The sequence below is a fragment of the Enoplosus armatus genome, chromosome 4 (genome assembly GCF_043641665.1).
Source record: "Enoplosus armatus isolate fEnoArm2 chromosome 4, fEnoArm2.hap1, whole genome shotgun sequence".
Classification (NCBI taxonomy): Eukaryota; Metazoa; Chordata; class Actinopteri; order Centrarchiformes; family Enoplosidae; genus Enoplosus; species Enoplosus armatus.
Window position 1 is genome coordinate 14,933,980 of NC_092183.1, and position 16,026 is coordinate 14,950,005.

The 16,026-nt window shown below is 42.9% G+C and overlaps 2 protein-coding genes across 3 annotated transcripts; one reads left to right on the forward strand and one right to left on the reverse strand.

The window, feature by feature from the left end:
• Window positions 1-1,133: 1,133 nt before the first annotated feature.
• LOC139284341 (clustered mitochondria protein homolog) lies at window positions 1,134-12,449 on the forward strand. The gene is made up of 28 exons (XM_070904575.1): window positions 1,134-1,304; window positions 2,830-2,939; window positions 3,302-3,473; window positions 4,366-4,503; window positions 4,595-4,749; window positions 4,844-4,998; window positions 5,200-5,325; window positions 5,544-5,676; window positions 5,772-5,864; window positions 5,975-6,141; window positions 6,277-6,456; window positions 6,569-7,006; window positions 7,094-7,167; window positions 7,267-7,371; window positions 7,484-7,584; window positions 7,668-7,820; window positions 7,922-7,984; window positions 8,129-8,361; window positions 8,458-8,542; window positions 8,676-8,829; window positions 8,971-9,110; window positions 9,705-9,785; window positions 9,879-10,004; window positions 10,097-10,206; window positions 10,316-10,409; window positions 10,492-10,617; window positions 10,731-10,804; window positions 11,583-12,449. Exons 1-28 carry the CDS (start codon window positions 1,256-1,258, stop codon window positions 12,211-12,213), a joined length of 4,266 nt encoding a protein of 1,421 aa, XP_070760676.1. The 5' UTR covers window positions 1,134-1,255; the 3' UTR covers window positions 12,214-12,449.
• A 1,266-nt stretch (window positions 12,450-13,715) lies between these two features.
• Window positions 13,716-15,720, reverse strand: srrd (SRR1 domain containing). 2 transcript variants are annotated; one of them, XM_070904835.1, is made up of 6 exons: window positions 15,494-15,720; window positions 15,322-15,362; window positions 15,047-15,237; window positions 14,857-14,955; window positions 14,122-14,273; window positions 13,716-14,046 (listed from the first exon to the last, which is right to left on the reverse strand). In XM_070904835.1, exons 1-6 carry the CDS (start codon window positions 15,673-15,675, stop codon window positions 13,794-13,796), a joined length of 918 nt encoding a protein of 305 aa, XP_070760936.1. In that variant the 5' UTR covers window positions 15,676-15,720; the 3' UTR covers window positions 13,716-13,793. The 2 variants fall into 2 exon arrangements, with proteins under 2 accessions (XP_070760936.1, XP_070760935.1); XM_070904834.1 differs by having other exon boundaries at window positions 15,047-15,362.
• Between the last annotated feature and the right edge of the window lie 306 nt (window positions 15,721-16,026).

Sequence of the window (16,026 nt, forward strand, 5' to 3'; positions counted from 1 at the left end):
TGAAATGTCCGAGGAGCACCTGAAGGCAACATAAACACCACAGCACCACTAGGCCAAGCTGACGTCATGCATTTATAATATTGACAGTTTGATAGTGACAAGAGTAAACAAGAGGCATACAAAGTTCCCCAATATAGTGGAAGAAACATAACTTCACATATTCAACCAATAGCTGCTGTTTACAACTTTTCTACATCATTTGAGTAATTGTAAATGGGATGGGTGGTTTGGGTTGTGGGAGTTATATTGTTGTAAGCCCATATACACTATATATGGATATGGTGGTGAACCTAATGAGTATTGTATATCAGTTTTTCCAGTGCAATACTCATATCATGACTAAGAATGACATGCTGTAGATGTCAGATAAAATGCCAATTAATATGGCAAGGCATTCTAGCAATACCAAACGAGTTGCCTGGTCAGCCTAACCCAGAAACCTTAATGTTTGGTTTGGACTGAAGTATGGCCAGGTATGTGCAAAATGTGGGTGTAGTGGGTGTAGGCCTCTCAACAATGAGAGAGCAACCACATCACAAGACACAGACACACCCATTTGTGACAGGTTAACTGGTGGCATTTTCTGCAAAAGAACAAACAAAACACTTTACTATCATGAGTCAACAGTGTAACATAGGTGATGCACTCATTGCACTCCCTTCACCTTGGATTAGAGGAATGTGTGTGGTTTAAAAAGTAGTATACTACTCAATTTCATCCCTTTGTTTCCATTAAACCATGTATAAACAGATTCACTAAATTAACTGTGACATTTGTAACATGAAATACTTTTATTTCAAAAGCAGCGTGGTTGGCCAACAGTCAAACCACGACCAAACACACCGTGTGCTTAATTCCCACCTTTCCTCCAGAGCTTATGGAGGGAGGAGTGAAAACTTGCCACGGGAAGGAAGAGTGAGTAAAGCTAGAATGCAAAGACACACCCAGTCCAACAAAAGTGTGAGAGACATGCAGAGTAATAAGCCAGTGTGGAGCAATAAGAGGGTGTGGCTTTTTTTACTCAGGGAGAACAGATAAGCTGAGTTTGCTTTGTAGAGAGGCAGGAGTCCTGAACAGACAGCCGTTTACTTTCACTCTGCTGGGCTCACAAGTAGTCCAGCTGCACATTTCCACTCACTCTCCCCCCCTCTTGTGCATTCTTCCAGCAGTTCGAAGCAAGACTTTGAGGGGAAGCACAGCACAGAGAAGAAAAGACACAAGAGGACAGCTGAAGAAGAAACTTCAACACGCAGCCATGAAGGACAAAGTGAGGAGAGGAGGAGGAAGAAATCAGGCCAAGGCTGGTGAGAAATCCCTGCGATGTGTTTTTATCTCTCTCCCTGTATCTATTTTGCACTTTCCTCTTCCTTCTGTTTGTCGTCTGGTGCCTCCCTCACTAGAGAATGTGAAGAGGGTGGGATATTTAGCACTGCACTGCCGCTCTGAACATGGCTGGTGCTATTCTCTGTTTTCACTAACTTTTTGACCGCTTGAACAATCTGCTCGGCACTTTCAACTTTTATGCTGAATTTATTCACACAGACCTGAAATCAGCCTGGTATCCCTAGAAAAACTGTAAATTCTCAGATATGATCCTCTTTAAGGACAGTCTCTGTAGACAGCTTCTCTTGTTGTTCATCCAAAATCAAAAACCTCCTCTCTATTGTTTGAGTTCCTTATCTACCTTATAATTGTTTCTCCTTTTTCCACACTCTCAAGTGGGTTTCTTTCAACCTTTACCACTCCCCCCTCGCAAAACATCATGATTGGATTAAAGAAGAGTGTGTCTTCAGATGAGCTTGCCCTGAGGTGTTTACCCCCACCAAAGAATCCACAGGCACGGCGTTAGGATTGACAGGTTATGTCATTTCAAGGAACTCATTTGGATGTATTAAAAGTCATCTTTTTACTATATGACATATGGGGAAGGAATTCTGACTGCTTGTGTAGTTTATGGTATAAGTGCCAAAATAAACTTGTTAAGGCTGGAAACAATGCTGCTTTCTGTAGTTGTAAGGCAGTAGCTCCGCTGATGGCTCCAAGCCTGCAGAGAGGAGGCACCTTCTTCCAGCCAATCGCCAACAGAGAAGCAATTTTTTTTGGGTGCTTTCCAGTTGTAAAGTAATCCCAGATTGACAGCAAGAACTGGGGATTTACTGTAGAATAAACTACAGTCTTCAGAGATGAGTGCAAAATGAATCTCCTGCTTTGCTGTGTACGTGTCAAAGGTTTTGTATATACAATATGCACATGCATCCATGCGTGCAAACATGCTCTGCTGCTAACTATAGGTTTGTTAGTTTATGTGCTTTAGCATTTGGCTGTCTCCACATGCCAGGGCTGGGTGTGGTTGTCCCTTCACCTGTAGATGACATGAAGACCAGTAGGCAAATTCAACAGGTTTAGTCACACTGCCGGTCGTAGAAAACACGCTGGGTCCTGCTCTAAAAAGGCAGACACACCCCACTTTCCCTTTCTTTGACATTTTCTTGCATAAATTCACTCTCACCCTCAGGCACTCACACACACACACTCTTCAGTCCAGCTCATGGTAATTTTAGGAGAGATTAGTGGTCTTTTTTGATTCTGCAGCAAAGGGCAGATGATGGAATCTGAACATGATAAGTCATGATTATGATTCATTCATTCAGCCATTCATTCATTTTCTATAACAGCGTTAAGTCTTTTCAGGGCCACAGTGAGCTGGAAACAATCCCAGCATGTAATGAGCGGAAGGCAGGAAAACAACCAAAGCCATTTGCTTGTCCATCGCAGGCCTCTGTGATTATCCTCAGTTAGTGTTGTTTCTCGGATTTCTCCTTCAAACAGATGTAATCAGCCTGACTGGTAGAAAGGACGCCGTTGGTATTAAGCAAGATGAGGACACATCGTTCCCTGTGAAGATCCAGGGGGCAGGGGTGGAGACATTTGAGCTGCAGGTACAAAACCAGACTGTTTTATTCACTCCTCTGTTAATAATAAGGTTTCACAAGTGATGGAAAGTAACAGTGATAGCTGAGACTACATATTGTACATCATCTTTATCTGAAGTAGTATCTGTAATGTTTGATAATGTAGAACACTTACAGTGCACTATGACAATGTAAAGACCTTATAGGATGTGTTTTTCTATGTATATGTATATATATATACACAAAAGTGTATTTTCTGTCAGTGTTAATGTTTGATGTACTATCTGCAGTGTCTTTCTGTGTAGTGCAGGGACTATCGTCATAGATAACAGGCAGGTTTATAATCTATAGTTGGGCATTACTTGCTGTATTAAACTGTGTGTCTGTAGATTCGTGGATTTTGGCTCGTCCAAGACGCAGTAATGACTCTGCTTTCGAGGGATGAGGTGTGTCCACGTTCCAACCTGTCACTGTCACTCGCTGGCACGACTCTGGACCCCCTCGCAGAACTGCAAAGCCTCAAAGGGCTTAAACCAGGAGCTGTCCTTCGCCTGGTGGAAGGTAGCATTGTTTTTCCCCCCTCTTTGTTAGTGTTCTTTTAGTTAATTTTTATTTCCAATTGACATTTGTATCTTGAATTTTATAAATAGTTGAACTGTCCGAAGGCTGCTTTTCTTTTATAACTCAGGTTATTTATAGTGTATTTTTTCTCATTTTGTCTGGCTTGCATTTTAATAGCATACTTGTGTAATCTTGCTAATGTGTTTTTGACACAGTTGTGAGAGAGATTTTAGGCAGTCATAGCTTTTTAATAATACTCTATTCTGTAATGCAGCTCACACATCATTAAGCTGTTGTCTGTCCTTTTAACAATGTAGTTTTTACTCTCTTGTATCTACATGTCTAGGGTGATTTATGGTAATACATGAATAATAATAATAAACAATAATTAAATGTAGAACATTAGAATAGAGTAATCCAGTCCATATTTTCATCACACCTCTCAGCCTTTCCCTTTCACACACACTTAAGTTTCTCTCAGCTCACTGTAAATAGCTGACTCACCTTTTCTGAGTCATCATAACAAGGTTTATCGTTGCAGAGATTACGACCGTGTGTCAACCAATTAGTCTGTCTCACACCTGCTAGCTGCTGAAATACTAAAACAAACTATCCTGCAGCCCATCTGTTATGTACAATATGTACCCAGTCAGATTTGTGTCTGAGAATATGCATAACTGATTAATTTATAGTCAATGTGCTGTTGAAATTAAAAATGCAACATACGACATAAATATAAACACTCTAATCCAATAAAACATTAATTTTAAGTGGATCATGACATCCTAGAATCTTTGTCCTGTGCATTCTGGCGGTTTAAAGAGAGTTGTCCATGTTCACAGTTTCATAAAGGTCAGTGTAACCTTTATGCTAACGCTGTGTGTCTCTCCAGAACCCTACACCGCCCGCTCAGCCAGGCTCCATCTGGCTCGTGTGCTGGAAATGCTGAGAGCGTCTGGACCTCAGGATGCACTGAGAGAAGGACGCTCCCCAAGCATACTGGAGACACTCACGCATACACTAACAGCAGGTAATGTGCACTTAGACAAAAGGGTAATAATACAACGATACAAAATTAACAATCGGGCTCAAACTGAGATCTCCCTTTATTATCTGTGCAGACTCGAGCTTGCCAAATGGAAAGAGCCTGAAACGCTCACTAAGCAACACAAAAACAGAAACAACCAACCAGGATGGAGCTCCTCCTGAGTACCTCCTCCCTGGTTCCTCAGAGAGACCACTCATGGCTCTGCTACCACAGAGCGCCCAACCAGAGGTGCGTAAATACCTGGAATCTTGTTTTACACCTGGCTAGCCTATAATGCTCACACACACACTGACCCTCTGTGACGTTATATTTGTCTCATCAGGCCCCCAGCTACCTGAGGGACCTGTCTCTCAGCTGCTGGAACCCGCCTCCAGGACACAGGAAGATGCAGGGAGACTTCCTGTACATCACCGTGGTGACAATGGAGGGACGGCGGTGTGACATCACATCCTGTCCAAAAGGTTTCTTTCTCAACAGGTAAAAAAATAACCTCAAGTTATTAACTCAAGCTATTTTCTGTGACTGCAATACATTTACACAATACAATTCTAATAATGTACCCAGCTGTCTTATTTCCATTCTGTCTGAGTACTCCTCTGTATAAATAACTGAACATTAACTTGATAAATGTTTCCGTTTCGTTATGAATTCTTTTCTCTCCCCTCCTCTTCATCTCAGGTCTACAGAGGAAGTGTTTGATCCTCGTCCTGCACAGTCTTCCCCAGTTTGTCACTGTTTCACTGACTTGCTCTGTCACATCAGTCCTGCCTTCAAACAAACATCTTCTACTACAATCAAAAACAGGTAACATTAATACCTATGCATAAAGGAAGCATGGATACTTTAGTATTTTTAGTATTTTGCTATTTTAGTATTTTGCTAGAATCAGCTGGGTTTGGTTCACATCATTAAAATGTTCATAATAACTGATATTGCAAACTGTTGCATTAAAAATCTACATTAAAATGACTATAAGTGAAGTGGATTTTGGGTAATGCAGCTTGTTCTCTTTCTTTCTTCAGGCCTCAGTTATCTCCAGTAGAGGTGATGCCCACTCCTTACCACATGCTGAGCTGGCTCGGGCCTCCCTGTGCCTCTCGCATTCACAAAAACACCTTCAGCAGACTGGGAGTGGATGAACAGCCAGCAACACAGGTTCTTTACAACACAGCATAGTTCGATGTGTGCTATTTGTTGACTAGTGTTCTGCCGGCGGTGATATTACATGTAACCATGTGTGGTATTTGTAGGCTCCTGACTGGAATGAGGAGTTTCAAGCAGCCAGAGATCTTCCACTAGGCAGTCTGGAGGAGAGGCTGCAGAGAGACAGAGCTCTGCTCCAGGTAACCGAGAAAAGCTCTAATTTAGCTTAAAACAACAGCAGGACAGCTCAGGACTATTATCACATGTACCCTTCTCCTCTTCTAACCTTCATTCATACCTGTTTTCTCAGGTAAACAGTGCCTTTGTTAGGGCTGTGACGCAGGGGGCGGAGACTGTTGTAGATGGCTTTGTAGAGCCGGTGAATGGAAACCCCGAGGACCCAGCTTTCCTGTGGGGCGGCCTGTTCATGAGCCAGGGGGCGGCAAGTGCAGTGTTTGGTGGGGAAAGGGGTCGCAGGTGAGAGCGAACCACAAGTTCAATGACAAGATGCTATAGATGAATGAGAGCGTTATAAAATAGTTTTTATTTCACTTTTAGAATGGCATTGTTTTGTTTTTGGTATATAAATGTTCCCTCGTCTTCTACTTGCAGGGCTGCTCAGAGGCTGGAGCTAAAAGGAGTACAGACCTACAGTGACATAGAGGGGCTACAGGGGCTGCACACTCTGCCTACAGCCATTGTAGACTACAGAGGAGTGCGCCTGTCTGCTCAGGGTCTGGCCCCTGGCTTGGAAGGCTCAGAGCAGGACCAGGGAGCTGCTCCTGCCTCAAGGTAAACCCTGTGGACCCATTATTCAGCTATCCACTGTGGTAGTGTCACACTGTGAAGCCACCATTTTTGTGCCTTTTCTGCTAATTGCTTTCCTTCTTCTTCTGCCTTATAGAGGCTTGCTGTACGGGGTAAATGCAGGACCCCAAGAGTCCCCCCATCGCAGACAGCTACTGCAGCTCTTGGCTCATGCTGCCAAGTCTCTTTCTCTCCAGAGACATGTTGTGTTGACGCCCAGCAATCACCAGGTACCACTGTTCACCTCTGTGGACGCTCAGGGACTGTTGGGAGCTGATGGGAGGTTCTACATACTGGACGTGTTCAGGAGCTTCCCAGCTGATGCCAACTTCTGTCCAGAGGTGGAGACAGAAAGTCCGACAGTCACTGGAGAAGAGGAGAGAAATAAAAGCTGTGAAGAGGACGACGAGAAGAAGGGTTGTGCAAAAGAAGGTTGGCCGGAGAATTATCACTCAGACTCTGGGCTTCCAAAGAGCTTTCCTCACGGACTCTGCAGACTGAGGCCAGAGCTGGTGCAGGCCTTCATCCAGCACAAGTGAGTTCTACATGAAATAAAACACCTTTAAACTCGGTTTAAAACGTTTTTTCACAAAGTTGAAGGTCTGTTTTTTGCTTCTTTTAGACATTGCCAATTCACTCAGCGTGTCAGAGAGATGTTGGACGAGAACGGAGGCTTTGAAGAATGTGCAACAGCTTGTAAGAAGTGTTTTAGTAGATCTAACTGAACCAAAAGTATCGATAATACTTACAGAACTTTGGGCATTTTATACTTGACAAATATTTGTATTTTTGCAGGTGACTCTCGGGCTAAAAATGCAGTACGAGCTACTTGTAAAGAAGTGGGCTCAGTTAGTGATATCATCTTTGAGATGCGCTTCAACCCAAACGTCTTCTCTCCAGGTATCATGATAAACTACACACACACACACACACACACACACACAAACACTAACACACAGTCAAATCTTTTTCTAGAACACAATATGACAGGCTTCTTGTGCTTTGTGTTCAGGAGTAACTTTCCCTCCTGGTGAAAGTACGTCAACAAGACTGCAAGAGAGGTTACTGAGGGAAGCTGCAGCTTTCATCCTCACACATCAGATACCAGCCTTTGTAAGTGGATCCACTGTTTACATACTATAATAGGCACATCTACTGCAAACATGAACAAGCTCAGCAAATGTGTGTGTGTGCAGGTGGAGCATTGCCTACACAGCAACGAGGCACCAATGGATGGAGCTTCTCTAAAAGAGGCGCTACACCAGAGAGGCATCAACCTCCGGTATCTGGGCCATGTGATGAAGACCATCAGTCAGTCAGAGCACAAGGAGCGCCTGAGGCACATAATGGTGTGTTTGGTATACAAACAGTCAAACTTAAAGTAGTCTCAATGATGTAATCACTCTCCTAACTGTTAACTTTTTAACATCCCTCTCTCTGTCTTAACCAGAGATCGGTCACAGGTGAAGTTTTCACCCGCTCAACAAGACGAGTGTTCAACAGTTTCCTCCAGGTACTTCACAGTATTCTGTGATGAGCTTTTCCTATTCATTCTTATGTTTGCACACCTCAGCGTTAGGTGGTGAATTAGCAGCAGATGTGGGTCCGCACACACTCCAGAAAGAGTGCACTGCAGCCTCCGGTTGTGTCTTTGCAGGGTGTGGACGTGCCCAGTCTCTCTGCAGCTGTCAGTCACTTCCTCTGCTGTCTGCTGGTTCCCCACTTCACACCCACCCCCGTGGGGGAGGAGACAAAAAAGAAGTCGAGGCGGCGCGGCCGAGGGGCCGGGGCCTCTGAAAGCACGCCCTGGAGCACGCTCACTGGGGCTGAGCTGTGGAACCTGGTCTGCCGGGATGCTGTCGAAACATATAACATCTCTGACAGCCTCGGGTGAGGACACAGCATTTGTTTGTTCTCACTTCGTGTTTGTTGGTTATGCAATGGCTCGGAGAATTTTAGAATAACTGTCATTTTTCTCTGTGACAGCTCTGGTCTGAACCACCTGGTGGAGCACTACGGCCTTCAGAAGCTCTCTTTGCTTAGAGAGTTCTGTTTAAAGACTGGAGTACAGGTAACAGACGCATGAAATATGGATTCAGTATATTAGTCTGGTAAACACATATATAGTAGTAATGTTTTAATATACAAAGGGTTTTCATTGCAAAATTAGCTGCCAGACTTGAAAATAATTCTGTCTACACCAGTTGAGACTGAGAGACTACATCCTCGACAACCAAAACAAAGCTCCCATTGGTCCAGACGACGTCCTCAACATCTTCCCTGTCGTCAAGCACATTCACATTCCAACTGTGGATGCTTCAACAGCATATCGTGCTGCACAGACCTCCATTCAGAAAGGTGGGTCAACAAGCACTTTACAAAAGCCCTTGTGATGCAGGGACATGTACCTGCAATCTTCATGTTCAATGTGTGTATTTAAACAGAATATAAATGAAAACTAAATTCTGTGCAAAACTATTGTGTGCTTCCCAACTGCAGGCCTGCTGGATCAGGCCCATGAGCACCTTAAAGAAGCAGTCTACCTGTTTGGCAGGGTGTGTGATGACCTACACCCTGAGGCCTGTTATTGCCACAATCTGTTAGCCAAGGTGGCCTTCCTGCAGGGGAAGACAGCTGAGGTACACTTACTGCTCCACAACTTTTTACAGCTACATCAACACATTTTGCAGCATTAGAAATTAACCAAGTGCATTTCCTCTAGTACTGTGTGTAAGTACATTTTCAGGTACTTTACTTGAGTATTCCCATTTCAGGCTACATTTATAACTAATCCATTACATTTGAGAGGGAAATATTTAGTAGTATTTAATATTTCTTTACTCTGCTATATATATCTGACAGCTTAGTTACAAGGTACTTTGCATTTGATTTTATTAGCTTATAAAATGTCTTAACACATTGAAATGGGCTGCATAATCATTGTTCATACTTTAATTTGATTTTGGTGATAATACTTCTGAACTTTTACTTCAGTATAGTTTTGAATGCAGGACTTTTACTGATACTTGGCTATTTTTAAGTGTTAGTGCTATTGCTACTTCTTCTAAAATACATCTTCCGCTATTCTACTTCATGTGTCAGAGTGTGCTGTAATACTCTGGAAAAGTGTCTGTGGCAATATCAGGAGGTATTGAAGTGATTGTAATTCTTAATATACATGAAGCTGGCCATTATTAAGTCTTGTCATCGCCGTGACTTTCTGTGTTCTCAAGGCTCGCAGTGTCCAGCTGAAAGCAGTGGTCATCAGTGAGAGAGTGCTTGGCTTTGACCATCCAAACACTATCCAGCAGTATGTGAGTATAGCCACACATTTTTTCTGCTCATTTCTATAGAGTTTTTAGAGTATGCACCGTGTCATGTGTGTGATTATTATAATTGTGTTGTAGGCCCTCTTGGCTCTGTATGTGTTTGCTGGAGGGGAGACCGCCCTCGCCCAGAAGTGTCTCCTCAGAGCTCGTCTGCTAATGCTAACAGTCCACGGAGAGGACCATCCCTACACTGCAACACTAGATGTAGGTTATAACACAAAAAAGACTTTTCACGATATCATGATAAACAATATTTACTTTTCGACAATGCCAATCCTCTCGCTGTTTTCTTGCAGAGCTGTCTTGGGTTGGTGCTGACAGGAGATCAGAGAGAGCAGTTCTTAAAGAACGCCCTGAGACTCAACACCTCCTTCTTCGGCCCCACAGATCTGCACACTGCTCTTAAGTGAGATATCATTCATAGCTTGCACTGCTTTGTTTAAAAGGTCATCAAGTTGATCTATTTTGTCCCCTTTTCCAACATAATTTCTCTGCCTGGTGTCTTGTCTGTGCAGTCAGCACCTGTTGGCCCAGTGGATGTGCAGCAAGGGTGACTACCGAAGTGCTATGACCCACGAGAAAGAGGCCCTCACTGCTTTTACCTCCTTGGTCTGTATATCTGAGTGAGAGAGAGGCAGATAAGTGGATTGGTTGTGTGTGCATGGCATCTTATGGTTATTTTCTTTTTCAGTTTGGGGAGGATCACGCTCAGACACGCTGCAGCAAAGAGTTTCTGTGCACCATAACCCAGCAAGCAGTGAAGGTGGAACGCTCTCTCAGACAGGCGGGAGCTGATTGCACGGAGCAAGCAGTAGAGGTACGTCCTGGAGCTCAAGTGATACCATGATGATACCATTAAACTCTTTGAATCTTACAAAGAAAAAGAAAGGTGTGTGTTGATTAATCCCCCTGTCTCCTCTGTGTCCTCAGTGTCTTACTCCCTCAACGGACACTGTGCTGGAGCAAATGGTTCTGGTGACAGGGGTCAGGAGGATTACACAAAGGTAAATATTCACTGTAATATATGACATGATATGATATGCCCAAAACTCGTTGAAGCACTGTGTTGATACGGAAATTTAGCTAGAGCAATACTGCAGCTGACAGAGATATCAAATTTTAAATAGTCCCATATCGATATGTTGGTCAATAGCAATTTCTTTCAACAACACATGATAAACAAATATTCTTGAGAAGGATCCCTTAAATTTGTTTATTTTAAAGAACCGTGAAAAAGATATGTGCTGATCTAACAATTTTCTGTTGAAAAATAAACTTGTTAGTACTGGTGAAGTAAGTAGTAGCGATACTGCTTCAAATATATTGGAAATGTCTTTACTGTAATGTCTTGTTACTCATCAGCCAACAAATACAGCTATATCTGTGATGAGCAAAATCAGCTGATATTTATCAGTCTAGCTCTAAAAGTATCTATAATTGTCATAAATAATATGATACTGCAAATAATATTATAATACTCTAAAAGGGGCCATTCTGCTTTATGAGTACTTTTACTTTTGATAATTTAAAAAAATGTTTTGGTTCTTGTGGATGTCTTCTTGCTATTCCTCTCTATGGTGAAATCTATCAAAAAAGAAGCAAATAGTGACATTTTCATACAGCTTTAAAAAAATGTGAAGACATTTTGTTTAATCAACCATCTGAATATTTATCACGTTATTGTAAGATATGTTTTTCTTCTTCTTCTTTCTCAAATGCCTCCAGCAGCATGCATGTGTGTTCCAAAATGAAGCCACTCACATATTCATTGTGTTTTCATAGTGACAGGCTCCAGGAGTATAGGAAGAAACACCAGGAACTAAAGGCAGCAGTGGCAAAAGAACTGGGATTCAAAGTAACTTACGAGCTCGTCGCCTCCGAGGCCATGAACGGGGGAGAGAAAAGCTCTGACCAAGAAACAGGATGCGGGAAGGAAGCTGAGGACAGAGGAAGCCCAGTGGTGGAGGAGGCCAGCGAGAGCCGACAGGAGCAGCCGGTGGAGGAGAGTGCTGCTACAGTTTCAGCTAATGGTCATGTGGTGGAGCCGGCTGAGCATAACCAGCATGAGGAGAAAATGGACGTAGATGGAGGAGACAGTGACAGAGCAGCTTCAGATGCTGAGGTCAAGGTAGTGAATGGGGAGTCGGAGGTCAGGGCTACAGGAGAGGAAAGCGAGACCAGCACAGCCAATGGGGAGATAAAACCTGCTGATGAGATGAAGTCAGAGTCAGATAAGGTTAATGGTGACCTGAATGGAGCTTTGGACATCAGCCCATCAGTCCTTAAGAGTAAAGGGACCTGGGCAGATGTTGTTTCAAAAGCTGCCACAGCCAATGGGACAGGAGACAAAGACACAGTAGCAGTCAACGGGGTCGCAGATAGTGTCACTGCTAACGGAGTAGCTGAAGAGTGAAAACATGTCAAACAGGAAAACAGTGTTGTAGTCAGGTTTTTCCAAGCCACTGCTGTAAGATAAAACTCTCCCCGGATGCTCGATGTAATTTGATCCAATGAACATGAAGAAGAGTTTAACATAACAGAGAGTCGAATGATGAGTATTACTTTGTGTTGGAGATGTTATTGCTGATGCTGGGAGAGGGTTGTACTGTTGAGTTTTTTTTCCAACAATAAACTTTTTACTCTGGTTTACCACTGATCTTGCTTTTTTTGTCACATATATAGTATATACATGCATGTAAAAATGATGTGTCATGGTCATGACTCAGGTATACACAAATTACAAGAAAACATTCAGACATTGTCAATGATAAACAGCCCAATATGGACAATCTGTTATAACAATACATTTGGAATATATAAAACAGTTTTATGAAATTGTGCTATTTTTTATGGGTTGTAAGTTTGAGTAAAAAAATTGAATCTAAACACAAGAAAAAACACATGCAAGACACAACTGGCCCTCACACCTCAACTGCAGAATTATCTAAATGTAACGAACTACACCTGTGTATTCCCCATTTACCAGAAATGTTGCATACATTACTACCAATCACTTTATAAAACATACCATCCATCTTCCAGACAGCCTCTGATATGGTCCACAGTAAGACATCAGTGGAAATCAATCTGCACAGCTACAAAACTTGCTTAAGATATGGAAACCATCCCATAGAAAAAAACTATATATGTATATATTTATTTTTTACATTAAAGTTACATTTTTACTGCAGGGTAATGCTCTGGAAATAAGATTTCTATCAGAAAAGTAAGTTCCAACAATGAAAAAGTGTTGGATATCCAGAGATGTGCATGTCCCACTTGCTGAATGTCTCAGTGTCTCACTGGTTTTGTTTTCAGAAACACCAGCAGACATGGATGTTGTGAAAAGGATACAGCTACTTTGTCAGCTTCTCGTATTATAAAAGGTCATTGTTCTACAGCCGACTCTTAAATCTCGATTGTTGGAGCTTCCCCTCAGCACTTCACTTTGACAAAACGCAGAGTAAATGTTTTCTGTAACGTGTTACCTGCGACCCATCGTCTAACTCAAGCGTATTTCAAACCTCTGCATGTTGATTTTTGTGTTGCACTAAGTGAAGACAATTTATTTCAAAGGACTATATAACCTAGAGTAACTTATCAAGGAAAAACAGCCCTTCTTTGTCCTCACTGGTTGAAACTTTCAAGTATGTTTCCCCTCTGCCCACACCCAGCATCACTGACGGGTGAGGCTGGGTGTGGGCAGAATCTGTAATCTGTAACCACATCAAACCGTGACTGTCCTGGAGTACACCTGTACTTCACTGAAGCAAGGAGAGACATTAAAAACAAAAACAAGATTTTCAAGGGGTTAAGAACTTTTTCCAGATGCTCATCAGTCTCTTTTCCTCTCCAATAAGGCCTTGAGATAAACTATCATTATTGTGGCTCAGTATTGCAAGATTGAATCCTCAATTTGAAGCAGGGTTCATTTATTTAAAAACTGCTCACATTAATGGCAACAACAAAAAAAACATACAGTTCATGTCTTGTTCATCTCCTGTCTCGGCTCTGTGTTTCCCTCTGAATAATCTCCAGATCAGGGCAGTGTTTGTACTGTGGTTCAGGCGGCTCTGCCCAGGTGGATTGTGGGAGTCTATTAAGGCTGCTGGCAGGAAAGGTGATGACGGCCGTGTCACTGAAGACATCAATCAGACGGGACGGACACGGCAGCTGCCTCTCCTCACACACAGACACAGCCTGAGCGATGTAGCCGTAGTCCCGCTTGAACTCTCTCTCGATCGTCCTGTTGGGACGACAGACAGAAACTTCAGCTCTCGTTTTGTAAACATCATCTCCGTCATTCACGTCTTGTACTAACCTGTCCCTCATGCCATTGAAGCTGTTTCCAATGATTATCATGAGGGGAAGACATTGTGTGCTCCAATTCTTCCACAGAAGATTGTTGTACAGTGCTTTCCCACAATGCATCAGGTAGAAAAGTGTGGGCTTCATTGCCAGACGCTTCCCCTCCTGCACAACACGGTAAGACAGGATGCCGTTTAGCATTGTGTTTTAGCATTGATTTCCTAACTTCTAGGCAGCCAGCAAGCTATGAAAATTGCAGTGATCTGAAACTTGCTCGATAAGACACCTCAGGTTTTGTCAGTGTTCTATAATTGTTATATGTTAATCCATTATTTGCATTCATGTGCTAAAAGGACACTCGGACATGAGATTAAAAAATCTGCCAATGAATTTTGAATGCAATAATCTACCAACTTTGTGTTAACTTTATTCACAATGTCTGTGTTTTCCTATTGTTCGAGCTCTGGATAAAAATGCTTAGGAATGCTTCTTCTCTGGAAGCTGACTCTGAAAACCTGGTTGCCCAGAGTTTCCCACAAGCTCTTAAACCCACAATACTGGAAGACTTTGCGAAACAGTCCACACAACAGTTCAGATACCACACAACAATGACAAGTCTACTCCCCTAAACAACTTTCTAGTCTTTCTAGTAAAGAGTTGTGGTTTGATTGGAAACTTGGCAGTACTGCTAACAGGTTTTCCACTTGTCTGACAGGATAAAAAAAAACAGGAGTGGCCAACAACTGACCTCATTTTCTGTGAGCACAGTCAGACCCATCTCTCTCAAAACATCCCTCTCTCCAGAGGAGAAGGCAGGGTCATAAACAGAGCAGTCACTCAGGGGAACCTAAAGGGAGAGGAGCAGTGAGACACATGATTTGTAATGAACAGGGTCATTGTGTAGAGTGTCATCTTATTGGATAAACATATGCTCTAACCTGCCCTGCATCCAGCAGCAGCAACAACATGGCAAGCTGGTAGCGCGCTGAGACACAGGAGGAAAAGGAGCCAAGGCCATAACACACACAGTCCAGCTGGTGGGATAGTCTCCCCTGCTGGTCGGTGGGGCCCTCAGCGACCTTGTTCTCTGGTTTTGAGAGGTCCGCTGGTCCTGCCACCAGCAGCTGCCCTGAAGACAACAATCCTGAAAGGGTCACTGAGCTGCAGGCGAAATGATTATTTGGTGATAACTCCACTTGTCCAGCGTACTCACCCTTCCACTCTTGCCAAAACTCCTCGCATCTTAGCTCAGACCTACAGAGGGAGGATAAGCATATAAGAGTCTCTATAGTTTGTTTACACGTGATGAAAATAACTTAGGTATCCGCCTGAAAAATGAATGATAATCCAGGAGTTTGCTGCTTAACTTGACTTAGACTTCTTACACCGTGTCTCTGATTCGTTTCACAGTTTTCCCGATGTCCAGCTGCTCCGGGCAGCATGTTGAATTTGAGGACACCTGAAGTGATTTTGATTTCCGAGCTGCGCCTTTTCGTCGCCGGGCCACCTGCCAGTCCTCCCCGGTGTCCGACATCTGTGCTAATTCACCAGTGCCCCATGGAAACATACACAGACATGTGATCAAAAAACATTAGTTTTATTAACAAAGTTCCTAGCGCTGCCTGGGGTTGGCGAGTCTGCAACAAGCGGGACTATTTTGAGTGTAACACATGTATTTCCTCTTCCGCTGTTATGCCAAATTTTGTATTCCGTCGTGTATCCTCGTGTTTGTCAAATTAATGTCTGTCAATAAACGGATTGTAGACGAGATATCTGTAGCAAGTCTATGGGGGAAAATAGAATCAGTATGAAGCAATTGTGTTGAAAATGGTTTACGACATTTACTTTCCAAACTATCTCCTTGTTCATGTTTCTAACACATAGCTAACTGGGGTGCCAGATTCACATAGCTATTTGT

Bases quoted from the DNA above. Each gene is read 5' to 3' on its own strand.
- srrd (XM_070904834.1), bottom strand. From the start codon at position 15,675: ATGTTTCCATGGGGCACTGGTGAATTAGCACAGATGTCGGACACCGGG. The intron at 14,956-15,046 runs GTTAGAGCATAT...CTCTCCCTTTAG, and splicing joins TGCTGCTGGATGCAGGGCAG to GTTCCCCTGAGTGACTGCTC. The intron at 14,047-14,121 runs GTTAGTACAAGA...TCGTCCCAACAG, and splicing joins TTCAATGGCATGAGGGACAG to GACGATCGAGAGAGAGTTCA.
- LOC139284341 (XM_070904575.1), top strand. From the start codon at position 1,256: ATGAAGGACAAAGTGAGGAGAGGAGGAGGAAGAAATCAGGCCAAGGCT. The intron at 3,474-4,365 runs GTAGCATTGTTT...GTGTCTCTCCAG, and splicing joins TGTCCTTCGCCTGGTGGAAG to AACCCTACACCGCCCGCTCA. The intron at 5,677-5,771 runs GTTCTTTACAAC...TGGTATTTGTAG, and splicing joins ATGAACAGCCAGCAACACAG to GCTCCTGACTGGAATGAGGA.